The sequence below is a fragment of the Bison bison genome, unplaced genomic scaffold (genome assembly GCF_000754665.1).
Source record: "Bison bison bison isolate TAMUID 2011002044 unplaced genomic scaffold, Bison_UMD1.0 scf7180017864384, whole genome shotgun sequence".
Lineage (NCBI taxonomy): Eukaryota > Metazoa > Chordata > Mammalia > Artiodactyla > Bovidae > Bison > Bison bison.
Window position 1 is genome coordinate 14,642,541 of NW_011494956.1, and position 14,750 is coordinate 14,657,290.

General features: G+C 38.1%; 1 protein-coding gene across 1 annotated transcript in view; it reads left to right on the forward strand.

Moving 5' to 3' along the window:
• STAG1 (stromal antigen 1) overlaps window positions 1–14,750 on the forward strand; it is a 374,182-nt gene that overhangs the window by 91,675 nt on the left and 267,757 nt on the right. The window contains exon 5 of the mRNA XM_010858254.1: window positions 3,707–3,803. Coding sequence (XP_010856556.1) covers window positions 3,707–3,803 — 97 coding nt within the window. The remainder of the gene's footprint in view (window positions 1–3,706; window positions 3,804–14,750) is intronic.

Genomic DNA, 14,750 nt, shown 5'->3' on the forward strand with positions numbered 1-14,750 from the left:
CTGTTTCTACTGTTTCCCTGTCTATTTGCCATGAAGTGATGGGACCGGATGCCATGATCTTCGTTTTCTGAATGTTGAGCTTTAAGCCATCTTTTTCACTCTCCTCTTTCACTTTGATCAAGAGGCTTTTTAGTTCCTCTTCACTTTCTGCCATAAGGGTGGTGTCATCTGCATATCTGAGGTTATTGATATTTCTCCCGGCAATCTTGATTCCAGCTTGTGCTTCTTTCAGCCCAGCATTTCTCATGATGTACTCTGCATATAAGTTAAATAAGCAGGGTGACAATATACAGCCTTGACGTACTCCTTTTCCTCTTTGGAACCAGTCTGTTGTTCCATGTCCAGTTCTAACTGTTGCTTCCTGACCTGCATACAAATTTCTCAAGAGGCAGGTCAGGTGGTCTGCTATGCCCATCTCTTTCAGAATTTTCCACAGTTTATTGTGATCCACACAGTCAAAGGCTTTGGCATAGTCAATAAAGCAAAAATAGATGTTTTTCTGTAACTCTGTTGCTTTTTTGATGATCCACCAAAAGTTGGCAATTTGATCTCTGGTTCCTCTGCCTCTTTTAAAACCAGCTTGAACATCTGGAAGTTCATAGTTCATGTATCCCTGAAGCCTGGCTTGGAGAATTTTGAGCATTACTTTACTAGCGTGTGAGATGAGTGCAATTGTGCAGTAGTTTGAGTATTCTTTGGTATTGCCTTTCTTTGGGATTGGAATGAAGACTGACCTTTTCCAGTCCTGTGGCCACTGCTGAGTTTTCCAAATTTGCTGGCATATTGAGTGCAGCACTTTCACAGCATCATCTTTCAGGATTTGAAATAGCTCAACTGGAATTCCATCACCTCCACTAGCTTTGTTCGTAGAGATGCTTCCTAAGACCCACTTGACTTCACATTCCAGGATGTCGGGCTCTAGGTGAGTGATCATACCATCGTGATTATCTGGGTCGTGAAGATCTTTTTTGTACAGTTCTTCTGTGTATTCTTGCTACCTGTTCTTAATGTCTGCTGCTTCTGTTAAGCCCATACCATTTCTGTCCTTTATTGAGCCCATCTTTGCATGAAATGTTCCCTTGGTATCTCTAATTTTCTTGAAGAGATCTCTGGTCTTTCCCATTCTATTGTTTTCCTCTATTTCTTTGCATTGAGTGCTGAGGAAGGCTTTCTTATCTCTCCTTGCTAGTCTTTGGAACTCTGCATTCAGATGCGTATATCTTTCCTTTTCTCCTTTGCTTTTCACGTCTCTTCTTTTCACAGCTATTTGTAAGGCCTCCCTAGACAGCCATTTTGCTTTTTTTCATTTCTTTTCTATGGGGATGGTCTTGATCCCTGTCTCCTGTACAGTGTCACAGACCTTCATCCATAGTTCATCAGGCCGTCTGTCTATCAGATCTAGTCCCTTAAATTTATTTCTCACTTCCACTGTATAATCATAAGGGATTTGATTTAGGTCATACCTGAACGGTCTAGTGGTTTTTTCCTACTTTCTTCAATTTAAGTCTGAATTTGGCAATAAGGAGCTCATGATCTGAGCCACAGTCAGCTCCTGTGGCTGTATAGAGCTTCTGTATCTTTGGCTGCAAAGAATATAATCAGTCTGATTTTGGTGTTGACCATCTGGTGATGTCCACGTGTAGGGTCTTCTCTTGTGTCGTTGGAAGAGGGTGTTTGCTATGACCAGTGCGTTCTCTTGGCAAAACTCTATTAGTCTGCCCTGCTTCATTCCGCATTCCAAGGCCAAATTTGCCTGTTACTCCAGGTGTTTCTTGACTTCCTACTTCTACATTCCAGTCCCCTGTAATGAAAAGGACATCTTTTTTGGGTGTTAGGTCTAAAAGGTCTTGTAGGTCTTCATAGAACTTTTCAACTTCAGCTTCTTCAGCCTTACTGGTTGGGGCATAGACTTGGATTACTGTGATATTGAATGGTTTGCCTTGGAAACGAACACAGATCATTCTGTCATTTTTGAGATTGAATCCAAGTACTGCATTTCGGACTCTTTTGTTAACCATGGTGGCTACTCCATTTCTTCTGAGGGATTCCTGCCCGCAGTAGTAGATATAATGGTCATCTGAGTTAAATTCACCATTCCAGTCCATTTTAGTTCGCTGATTGCTAGAATGTCAACGTTCACTCTTGCCATCTCCTGTTTGACCACTTCCAATTTGCCTGATTCAGGGACCTGGCATTCCAGATTCCTATGCATTATTGCTCTTTACAGCATCGGACCTTGCTTCTATCACCAGTCACATCCACAGCTGGGTATTGTCTTTGCTTTGGCTCCATCCCTTCATTCTTTCTGGAGTTATTTCTCCACTGATCTGCAGTAGCATATTGGGCACCTACCGACCTGGGGAGTTCCTCTTTCAGTATCCTATCATTTTGCCTTTTCATACTGTTCATGGGGTTCTCAAGGCAAGAATACTGAAGTGGTTTGCCATTCCCTTCTCCAGTGGACCATATTCTGTCAGACCTCTCCACCATGACCCACCGGTCCTGGGTGGCCCCACAGGGCATGGCTTAGTGTCATTGACTTAGACAAGGCTGTGGTTCTAGTGTGATTAGATTGACTAGTTTTCTGTGAGTATGGTTTCATTGTGTCTGCCCTCTGATGCCCTCTTGCAACACCTACCGTTTTACTTGGGTTTCTCTTACCTTGGACGTGGGGTATCTCTGCACCGCTGCTGCAGCAAAGCGCAGCTGCTGCTCCTTACCTTGGACGAGGGATATATCCTCTTTGGTGCCTCTCCTGACCTTGAACGTGGAGTAGCTCCTCCAGGCCCTCCTGCGCCAGTGCAGCCATTGCTCCTTGGGCGTGGGGTAGCTCCTCCCGGCCACCGCCCCTAGCCTCGAGTTGGGTAGCTCCTCCAGGGCGCCGCCCCTGACGTCCGACGTGGAGTAGCCCCTCTAGGCTGCTGCTGTGCTGCCACAGCCTGGAACTCTTGGCCGCCCCCCCTGACCTCGGACGCTGGGTAGCTCCTCTCGGCCGTTCCTGTGCCATCGCAGCCTGGCACTCTTAGCTGCTGCCCCTGACCTCGGACGTGGGATAGCTCCTCTTGGCCGCTGCCCCTTGGGCATGGGGTCCTCCCGGCTTCTGCCCCTGACCTCGGACGTCGGGTAGCTCCTCTCGGCCGTGTTTGTGCGCCGTTGGAGCCACCGGCAACTTCCCTGGTGGCTCAGACGATAAAGCATCTGTCTACAATGCAGGAGACCCGGCTTCAATCCCTTGGTCGGGAAGATCCTCTGAAGAAGGAAATGGCAATCCACTCCAGTATTATTGCCTGGAAAATCCCATAGAGGAGCCTGGTAGGCTACAGTCCATGGGTTGCAAAGAGTCAGACACGACTGAGCAACTTCACTTACTTATATGAGGTTTATTAAGCATGGCTCCAGGATTTTTATCAGATACCTTTTGAGATCTGGTATTATAATCATTTAGTTTTCTTCTTTACATTGTTGATTAATTGAATTGAATTCCTAATGTTGAATCATCCTTGTGTTCCTGGGGGGAAAATGTATTTTATTATATATGGTCTTAATTTTGTATTATATATATAATTTAATATATATTATACATGTGATTTAATTAAGTAGTTTTCGTGTTTAAATAGCTGCACATAGAAAACCAATAATTTATTGAAAATTCATTTGCTGTAATATCAATTAAAATTTTTTTCTTTCTTTTTCCCCCCCCCCACAGTCTGTGGTCGATGACTGGATTGAATCATATAAACAAGACAGGGACATTGCACTTCTGGATTTAATCAACTTTTTTATCCAGTGTTCAGGATGTCGAGGTACAGAATGTTGGAATAAATGATGTACACTGAGACTTTGTCAGTCCAGAAGTTTCAAATTTACTTTACCTTGTGTTAATCATTTTATAATTCATTCTGGAATTCATTGCTAGTTTTGTCGTTAACTTATTTTATTTAAAAATATTTCTCATTTTCTTAGTTTAATTTTACTCATAACAGATTTCTGAAATTTTAATGTTTTGAAGGAAATCTGAAATTGAGGAGTTTGTGATTTGACTTTTTAGATCACAAGATTTTATAGTTAATGTTTACTGGTATTATTTGTGTCTATGCTCTATGTTGTGAACTGTGCCAGTTGCTAACATTCATTATTTTGAATCCTTATCTTGTAGACGAAGTTCTTGAAGCTTAAATGTTTGAAGGTAACATAAATATGAAAATCAGGTTTAAGTTTACAATCATTTGGAATCCATAGACAGTTTATTAAAAAGTGAAAATTTTTTTATCATATTAGTTGGTAACTGATAGAGATCTTTTTTCTGTAGAATAAATATTAACAGGTTAAATTGTACTGTATGGGATAAATCAGTTGGTAGACACCTTTCTTTGCTTATTAGTGCAGAAGGGTGATCTTCTATTGAGGTCACTGATCAAATTGATTTCTTGAAGGCTTTCTTATTTCTGATGAAGTTATCACTCAGCATATTAACATAAGAATTTTATCGAATATTTACCAAGTACCTAGGTTATTGTTCCTATGTATTTATGTATGTATGTATGTGTGTATATATATATATATATTATCAAGACAGTCTCTGCCCCAGTAACTATTAGAATATGTTTAATTTTTATTTATTTTTTAAAATAATTTCTGCTTTAATTTTTTTTAATGTCCTTTCTAATTTGAGTTTATTTGCTATTTATTTATTTCACCATGCCATGCAGCATGCAACATCTTAATTCTTACGCTGGAAATCCAGTCTGTTGCCTACTGCAGTGGAAGTGTGAAGTCTTTTTATCTGGACGACCAAGAAAGTCCCTGTTGAGTTTTTAGTTTATTTTTTTTTTCCACTGTTGAGTTTTTAAAGAAGGATGTTTTGCAAAGAAAAGGAGGGAAATATACCAGTAATTCACTGAACTGCTCATTACCAGAAGACTAATAAAGTTGGTTACAATTTAATGACTGTTTGAGCTTGGCAGTGTATGTGCCAAGCTGTGTGCTTTACATACATTAGCTCATTTGATATTGGTTTGACACTTCTATCAGTCAGATATGATTTTTATTCTGTCGTTCAAGAAACTAAGGATTCAGGGCTTAGGTTAGTTTTTGGACATCATCCAGTTTTTAAGTGCTGAATTTACGATTTAGATTCAGGCTTGTCGCTATCTGGAGTCTCCGTGTCTAACCACAAGGTGTAGTGTAGGAATAACAAGGAGGAGCTTCTGACTGAACCTAGGTTGTGTGTTTCTGTGTATGTGTGAATATGGGGATATTTGTAAGAAAGTGCATCTCAAAGGAACAGACTTGATACTGGAACTGAGGTGTTGCATAAGAGTAAATTAAGGTGGAAGAGAAAGGTCCAAGTTGACAGTTGGTATAAAAATTCCAGAAGAAGAGAAAGTACAGCACACTCTAGTGCGTAAAGAGAGTTTGTGGCAGCAACCTGGAGCATAGAGTTAGATGAAGATTGGCAAGAGATTAGTTTATTTGAAGGAAAGTGAGTTTGTTAATTTTACAGTCTTAAACTGGGAAAGGTAAGTACTGAGTGAAGTGCTTTACATATGTGGTCTTATCTAATCTATGTAAGTGTCCTGTTAGAATGAGTTTTGGTTTTAAAACGAATGGTAGTCTTAAAATTTTTTGCTTTTGTAAATTGTTCGTATGGTTCAAAAAAAAAAAAAAAACCATAATAAGAGAAATGTAAATCAAAAAGCCTTTATACTTCTTGCCTTCCCATCTATCTCCACAGAGTTACTTCTTAACTCCTTTGTTGTATATCCATCTGTCTGTCTGTATGAGTAGGAAATGTATGCTCTTTTCTTCCTCATCCCTCTCACACAAAAGATAATGGTGTATAGAGAACTTTCTTGGTTTCCTGCCTTCCTTCCCTTCCCTCACATTTCTCCCCTTCCTCCCTTTCCCTTCCTTTTCTTCTCTTTCTTCCCTCCTCTCCATTTCCTCCCTTCCCTCTCCCTCTTTTCCAGCATCAAAGCATTCCTTTTTATGTATGTACAACAATTTATTTAACTAGTTGTCTGTTAACAGCGCATTGACCACTATCTGTTGTCTTTTATTCTTACAATGAGTAATTTCGTGTGTACCTCATTTGTTCTTTTTTTTTAATTTTTTTATTTATTTTAATTGAAGGCTAATTACTTTACAATATTGTATTGGTTTTGCCATACATCAACATGAATCCGCCAGGGGTGTACATGTGTTCCCCATCCTGAACCCCCCTCCCACCTCCCTCCCCATACCATCCCTCTGGGTCATCCCAGGGCACCAGCCCCAAGCATCCTGTATCCTGCATTGAACCTGGACTGGCGATTCGTTTCTTATATGATATTATACATGTTTCAGTGCCATTCTCCCAAATCATCCGCCCCCCTCCCCAACCTCTCCCACAGAGTCCAAAACACTGTTCTAATACCTCATTTGTTCTTTGTGGCAGAATGAATATCTGTAGGTTATTATATTTTCATTTATATTAGATATTGCCAAATTTCCTGTTTTGGAAATTATGTCCATTTTACTCCTATCAGTAATATATGAAAATATCTGTTTTTATTTGGTCTTTTCAACAAAGTGTTTTTATCAAAATTTTTTATTGGTTTTATGAATGATTTAAAAATACATCATATGATTTTTTTTTTAATTGAGGTGAAATACACTTAAACAGTTAACCATTTTAAAGTGGGTGGTTTAGTAGTTTTTAGCACATTAATAGTGTTCTACAACCACCTCTTTCTGGTATCAAAACTTTTTTGTTATCACCCCAGAAAAATACTTATACTAGTCACTCCACATTAAAGCCTCTCCCCTACAGTCCTTGGCTACCTCTAATCTGCTTTCTGCTCCTATGTTCTAGTCATTTTATGTAAAAGGAGATTGTACAGTATGTGACGTTTTGTATCTGATCTCTTTAATTTAGCATATCTTTGAGATTTCTCTGAGTAGTAGCATATATTGATAAAATTCATTTCATTGTATGTATATATTACAGTTTATCCATTCATCCATTGATGGACACTTGGACTTGCACTTTTTGGTTGTTGTGAATATTGTTACTATGAATATTTATGGTTAGGTATCTCTTTGAGTACTTATTTTTTAATTCTTTGGTGTAAATACCTAGGAGTGAAATTGCTGGATCATATGGTAATTCTATTTTAAGTTTTTGAGGAACTGCCAAACTGTTTTCACAGCAGCTGCACCATTTTAAATTCCAGAAATACATGAAGACTCTTATTTCTCCACATCCTCTAGAACACTTTTACTTTCCAGTTTTAAAATTTTAATGTCCTAGTGGGTATGAAGTGGTATTTTTTTTTTATGGTTTTGATTTGCATTTTATTACCAGTGACTTGGGCAACTTTTTGTGTTTTTGGCAATTTGTATGTCTTTTTTGAAGAAATGTGTACTTGAGTCCTGTGCTTATTTTGAAATTAGATGGGTTTTATTTTTGCTGTGAGTTACTGTATTAGATTTCTTTGTTTATTCTTGATAGTAAATCTTTTATCAGATACATAATATGGAACTGTGTATAACTTGCAACTACTCCCACACTGTAGGTTGTCTTTTCCCTTTATTAAAGATGTCCTTTGATGGACAAAAGTTTTAAATATTTGTGAAGTCCAACTTTTTTTTTCATTTCTTTTGCTCACGCTTGTGGTATCAAATCTTTGAATCCATTGCCAGTTCTAAGCGCATGAAGATTTACCTCCATATTTTCTTCTAATAGTTTTATAGTTTTAAATCTTATATGTAGGTCATTGATCCATGGTTAAGTTTTGTATTTGGATGATTTTAATTTGTATTTCTCTTACATGTGTGGCTTGAGAGCCATTTTTCTTGTTTTTTCCATTTTCTGTTCATATCTCTTGCTACTTTTCCTTTTAGCTGTCTTCGTAGTTCCTGAAAAAGCATTTGACAAAACAGATTTTAAAACATTTTAGTATATCAGACTGAGATGCATATTTTCTTAACATGTTTAAAAGAGAAAGCTCATTGTCTCTCATATTAGTGCAGTATAATAAAAATCTAAAATAGATTCAAGTACCTGTGAACGTGTAGTAAGCAGATACTACTAGCACATATGAAAGAAAGACAGCTGCAAGAGAAAACTATACAATATACCATTTTTCATCTATCAGATTGAAAAAATTATAAGTTATAATCTCTGTTCTTTAGGCTGTGAGGAAACAGACACTCTTAAATTATTTGTTGGAATAAAAGTGGATACATATCTCATAGATATAAATTTGACATTATCTACCAAAACTCCTTCATAGCTCAGTTGGTAAAGAATCTGCCTGCAATGCAGGAGACCCTGGTTTGATTCCTGGTTCGGGAAGATCTGCTGGAGAAGGCATAGGCTACCCACTCCAGTATTTTTGGGCTTCCCTTGTGCCTCAGCTGATAAAGAATGCGCTTGCAATGTGGGATACCTGGGTTCAATCCCTCGGTGGTAAGAACCCCTGGAGAAGGGAAAGGCCACCCGCTCCAGTATTCTGGTGTATACAATCCATGGGGTTGCAAAGAATCGGACACGACTGAGCAACTTTCACTTTCACCAAAACTCCATATGTTCTTACCTTTTGACCTAGCCATACTGCTTCTGGAATTTTGCCATGAAGATATATTTCCATTTTACAAAAATAAATGCACAAGGTTATTCAGTAACATATTATTTGTAGTAGTGAAATATTGGAAACAACCTAAATGCCAATGTATAGGACAGTGATTGAATAAACTGTGGCAAAACTTGTTCAGTGGAGGTTTTGGGCATGGCAAAAAATTATGAGGAAAAACTGTGTGGGCTAATGCAGGATTTTCAGGATACATTTTTTTTTTTTAAGTACAAAAGAGTGTGTAAAAGTATTCAGCGTTTTTTAGAGGAAAGAAGGGAAATAATAGAATATACACATGTATCTGGTCTCTTGACCATAAAGAAACAAAGGGAAGATAAGACGCAGAATAATGATTGCCTACCTGTAGGGTATAGTGAAAGTGAAGTCACTCAGTCATGTCCAACTCTTTGTGACCCCATGGACTGTAGCCTACCAGGCTCCTCCGTCCATGGGATTTTCCAGGCAAGAATACTGGAGTGGGTTGCCATTTCCTTCTCCAGGAGATCTTCCTGACCCAGGGATTGAACCTGGGTCTCCTGCATTGTAGGCAGACATTTTACTGTCTGAGCCACCAGGGAAGTCCCCTGTAGGCTATGTGTGTATGTAAATGGAGTGGAAAACTTACAGGGAATTGGGGTGGAGGGATGATACTGGAATATACTTTTTGAACAGTCTTGACTTTGGGAGTTATCTTCATGTATCATATACTCAGAAAAAAAAGAAAAATCAGTGAAGATGGACAGAAAATCCAAGACTTGGATGCACTCAGAATAGATGAGTCATGCATAAATAACACATGCTGAAGAGTATAAAAAGTACAAACTAAAATTTGAACTCAGTGCTTATACTCCAAACCTAGTGGGGGAAAGTGGAAAACATATTATTTCCCTCCTCACATTGTCTTCTTACAAGATATATATTATGAATAAAATGGTGCTTTACCTGTACAAACTTAATAGACACCACCTTAAACAAATTATGAAAGCAAACAGTGCAAACAGTTATTAAACCAATTGATAGCATGTGCTTCATGGTAGGCACTTATAAGAACTCAACCTCATTTTCGTATTATTCTAGCCTATAGTACAGAGTCTGAAACTACTCATGAGAAAACAGTGGGCAAGCTCAAGTTGAGGTATATTTTTTCATAATAACTATCCTGTGCTCTGTAAGAGTGTCCCTGTCATGAACTGTTCCAGAACTTAATGCAATACACGATCTTAGATTTTTCTTTGACATAACATTATTGAGACAAATAGTAAATTCCAAAATCAATTCTGTGAATTAGAACATATATATTATATTGTTAATTTCATCATTCTGATCATTATTCTGTAGTTGTATTAGATTTTTTTTGCTTTGAGGAAATATATACAGAAGTATTGATGAATAAAGGGATATGTGAAGAGGGAAAGGATAAAAAATGTAAAATGTTTATATCTGAGAATTTGGTGATGGATATTCAGAATCCCATGTACTTTTCTTACAACTTTTTTGTAAATTCTGGAAAGTGAAAAATGGAAGGATGAAAAATCCTTTTAACCCCAAAGCCAACATCATGCTCAAGGGAATCTAGTAGAATAATTTTCACTGAAGTCAAACAAGACAGAGATGCCCATTTTCACAACTGCCAGTTAATATTATCCATATAAGCCAGCATGTTTGTGGTGAAGCCAGTAAAGTGAAGTATGTATGATCACTATTTGAGAGTAATATTGAAAGTTGAGAAATTTCAAGAGGTTCAGTTTGCAAAACTAGTAAAAACAATATAATAATTCTGAAAGAGATCAAAATGGCAGAGTATGAGGATGCTGAGCTCCCTTCTCCCTGATGGACATCTCAGAAATACAGTACATGTGTGGCTACTGTTACTGAAACAAACTGTACACTGATAGAACAGCCTTTCTGTAACCAAGACTGCAAAGAAAGATTCACACAGAGTTGAGTAGGAAGAGAAGAGAAATGATCAGTTCTGGACTTGCACCCCTAGCAAGGAGAGCATATCACAAGCTCAAGGATCCTTCCTAGGGTGTGAGACATTTGAGCTACATATTTGGCAACCCAGATTTGGGATTACCAGGAAGATGAGTCCCCTTAGCTGGTTTGAAATCCACTAAGACTTACTGTATGGCTATACAAAACCAAAATTTCACTTGTGATGGTTGCATGCAAACACTTGTTTCCCCTCGGGAACAAGGTGGAGGAAGCAGATTTAAAATGACCTGAGACTCTGATTTCCTGCAGCTGTCCCATCGCACACTCTAGCTTGCACTGGGTACTTGCTCTGGCCCCCCTTCCTCTCACACTGTACTCTCCTAGGATGAAGGCTGCCATTGCCAAGTAGGGTAAGGACTTGGAGATTTGGAGCTAGCTCAGACTCAGTCTTATGTCGGAACAGAGCAAGGGCAGTCCAAGACTGGATGGCTTCACAGGAGAATTCTACCAAACATATTAAGAATATCTACGACCTGTCCTTCTCAAACTTTTCCAAAAAGTTGAAGAGGAGGAAACATTCCTAAGTTCATTCTGTAAGGCTACTAATGCACAGACTGCCCCCACCCCAAATACAAGCCAATATCTCTGATGAATATAAGTACAGAAATCTCAAGAAGGTATTAGAAAACCAAATTCAGCAATCATCAAAAGGATCATACACCGAGATCAGAATTCAGCAATCATCAAAAGGATCATACACCAAGATCAGAATTCAGCAATCAGAACGATCATACACCATGATCAAAATTCAGCAATCAGAAGGATCATACACCATGATTAAATTGGTTTTATACAGGATGCAGGGATGGTTCAGCATTCATAAATCAATGCACCACATTCATGAAAAGAATAAAATTACACAATCATTTCAGTAGACAGAATTCAGTATTCATTCATTCATGATAAAAACTCTCATCAAACAAAAGTCACTTAGTCATGTCTGACTCTGCGACCCCATGGACTATGGGATTCTCTAGGCTAGAATGCTGGAGTGGGTAGCCTTTCCTTCTGCAGGGGATCTTCCCAACCCAGGGATTGAACCCAGGTCTCCATATTGCAGGCAGATTCTTTACCAGCTGAGTTTTCAGGGAAACATCAAACTTGGTATGGAGGATATATGGCAGTATAAAAAGGCATAAGTATGACAGACACACAGCTTTTAGGTTAGTGCAAAAGTAATAGCAGTTTCAGAGCCTGAATTTTAAATCATTATAACGAGGCACAACCACATCTTTATTAAACACAAGAGGAACCGTTAGAGTCAACACATTTTTTACCTGTGAAAAATAAGTTTATTCCTGTAGCATAAATATCCGTGCTTTGGGATTTGGTGAGCTCTTGGAAAGCATTTTCTGTGTCCTGCTGGTTATGGAAACATTTTCCTTGCAAAAAGTTGTCAAGATGCTTGAAGAAGAGGTAGTTGGTACCGGTGAGAGGTCAGGTGAATATGGCTGATGGGGCAAAACTTTGTAGCCCAGTTTATTCAACTTTTGAAATGTTGGTTGTGTGACCTGTGGTCAAGCATTGTTGTGGAGAAAAATTGGGCTCTTTCTGTTGACCAGTGCTGGCTTCAGGCATTCCAGTTTTTGGTGCATCTCATCAATTTTGTGTACATGAGTAAAAAAGTCTTATATTTGTGTTTCCAAAATTTTTATTTCTGAACTTTAGGTATTAAATCATTATAAGTAGGGTCTTCATTTTTTCTAAAGTACTTTTTTTTTAATAGGAGGTTGAGGTTTAACAAAAAAATTAAGTGAAAATTATACAGTTCCCATATACCCTCTTCTCCCCTCAGTTTCACCTGTTAACATCTTGTACATTTGTTAAAATTGATGGAAAAGTATTGATATTATTAACTAAAGTCCTTAGTTGACATTAGGGTTTGTCCACTGAAAAAAATGCACAACCTAAAAGTTGAGAATTATGTTTTATTTTGTGGACTTGCTGAGGACCTAACCCTAAAACATAGCCTATGAGATAGCTCAAAGGGACTACTCCAAAGAGGTAAGGGAGGAACCAGGATATATAGGAGTTTTGGCACCAAAACCCAAATATTAGTATTTTATTTTGTCTTGTTTTTTAATTGGAGGATAATTGTTTACAGTATTGTGTTGGTTTCTGCTGTACAAAAACTCATATCAGCCATAATTATATATAACCCCTCCATCTGGACCTCCCTCCCACCCCACTGCATCCCACCCCTCTAGGTCATAACAGAACCCTGGCTGGCGTCCATGTGTTATATAACAGCTTCCCACTAGGTATCTGTTTTAAACACAGTAGTGTGTATATGTCAGTGCTACTCTTGTCAGTTCATCCCACCCTCTCCTTCTACCACAAGTTCATTCTCTACATCTGTGTTTCTATTCCTGCTCTGCAAATAGGTTCATCAGTACTGTTTTATCTTGATTCCATATATGTACATTAATATATGGTATTTTTCTTTTTCTGACTTACTTCACTTTGTATAACAGGCTTTAGTTTCATCCACCTCTGTTCATCTGACTCACGTTTGTTTGTTTATGGCTGAGTAATATTCCATTGCATATACATGCCCACACCTTCTTTACTGTTCATATGTTGATGGACAGCTAGGTGGTTCCCATGTCCTGGCTAGTTAACATAGTCCTGCAATGAACATTGGGGTACATGTGTAAAAATTATGGTTCTCCCAGGTCTGTGCCGAAAATGAGATTGCTGAGTCAGAGAGTGGTTTTAGTTCTAGTTTTTAAGGACACTGCATACTGTTCTCCATAGTCACGGTATCAGTTTACATTGCCACCAACCGTGTAAGAAGGTTCCCTTTTCTCTCCATCCTCTGCAGCATTTATTGTTTGTAGACTTTTTAATGATGGCCATTCTGACTGGTGTGAGGTGGTACCTCACTGTAGTTTTGATTTGCATCTCTCTAATAATGAACAGTACTGGGCTTTTCATGTGTTTATTGGCCATCTGTATGTCTTTGAAGAAATATCTGGTTAGGTCTTCTGCCCTTTATGGGATTGGGTTTTGTTTCTCTGATAATTAGCTGCATGAGTTGCTTGTTTATTTCTGAACTTCTTTGTTGCTTCACTTGCGGTTATTTTCTCCCATTCTTAAGGTTGTCTTTTCACCTTGCTTATACTTGCCTTTGCTGTGCAAAAGCGTTTAAGTTCAGTTAGATCCCGTTTGTTTATTTTTTTTATTCCCATTACTCTAGGAGGTGGGTCAAACAGAGTCTTGCTGTGATTTATGTCAAAGAGGGTTCTGCCTATGTTTTATAATTTACGGTTTCTGAACTTACTATGTCAGTCTTTAATCCATTTTGAGTTTATTTTTGTGTATGGTGTTGTTAAGTGTTATAATTTCATTCTTTCACTCATAGCTGTCCAGTTTTCCCAGCACCACTTATAGAAGGACTATCTTTTCTCTATTGTATATTCTTCCCTCCTTTGTCAAGGATAAGGTGCCCATCAGTGTGTGAGTTAATCTCTGGACTTCCTTGTTCCATTGATCTATATATATATGTTTTTTTTGCCAGTACCACACTGTCTTGATTACTATTCCTTGGTACTATAGTCTGAAGTCAGGAAGGTTGATTCCTCCAGCTCCATTTTCTTTCTCAAGATTCCTTTGACTATTTGTATTCTTTGGTGTTTCCATACAAACTGTGATATTTTTTCTTCTAGTTCAGTGGAAAATGCCATTGGTAATGTGATAGGGAATGGATTGAATCTGTAGATTGCTTTGGGTAGTATAGCATTCCCATCCAAAAACATGGTATATCTCTCCATCTGTTTGTGTGATCTTTGATTTCTTTCATCAGTGTTTTTAAGTTTTCTGTATACAGGCCTTTTGTCTCTGTAGGTAGGTTTATTTGTATATATTTTATTCTTGCAGTGATGAGTAAGATTGTTTTCTTAATTTCTCTTTCTCATTTTTCATTATAAGTTTACAGGATTGGAAGAGATTTCTTTTTAATTTTGTATCCTGTGACTACTGAATTCACTGATTAGCTCTAGTAATTTTCTGATGGCATCTTTAGGGTTTTCAAAAGTTATGACCAACCTAGATAGCATATTCAAAAACAGAGACATTACTTTGCCAACAAAGGTTCGTCTAGTCAAGGCTATGGTTTTTCCTGTGGTCATGTATGGATGT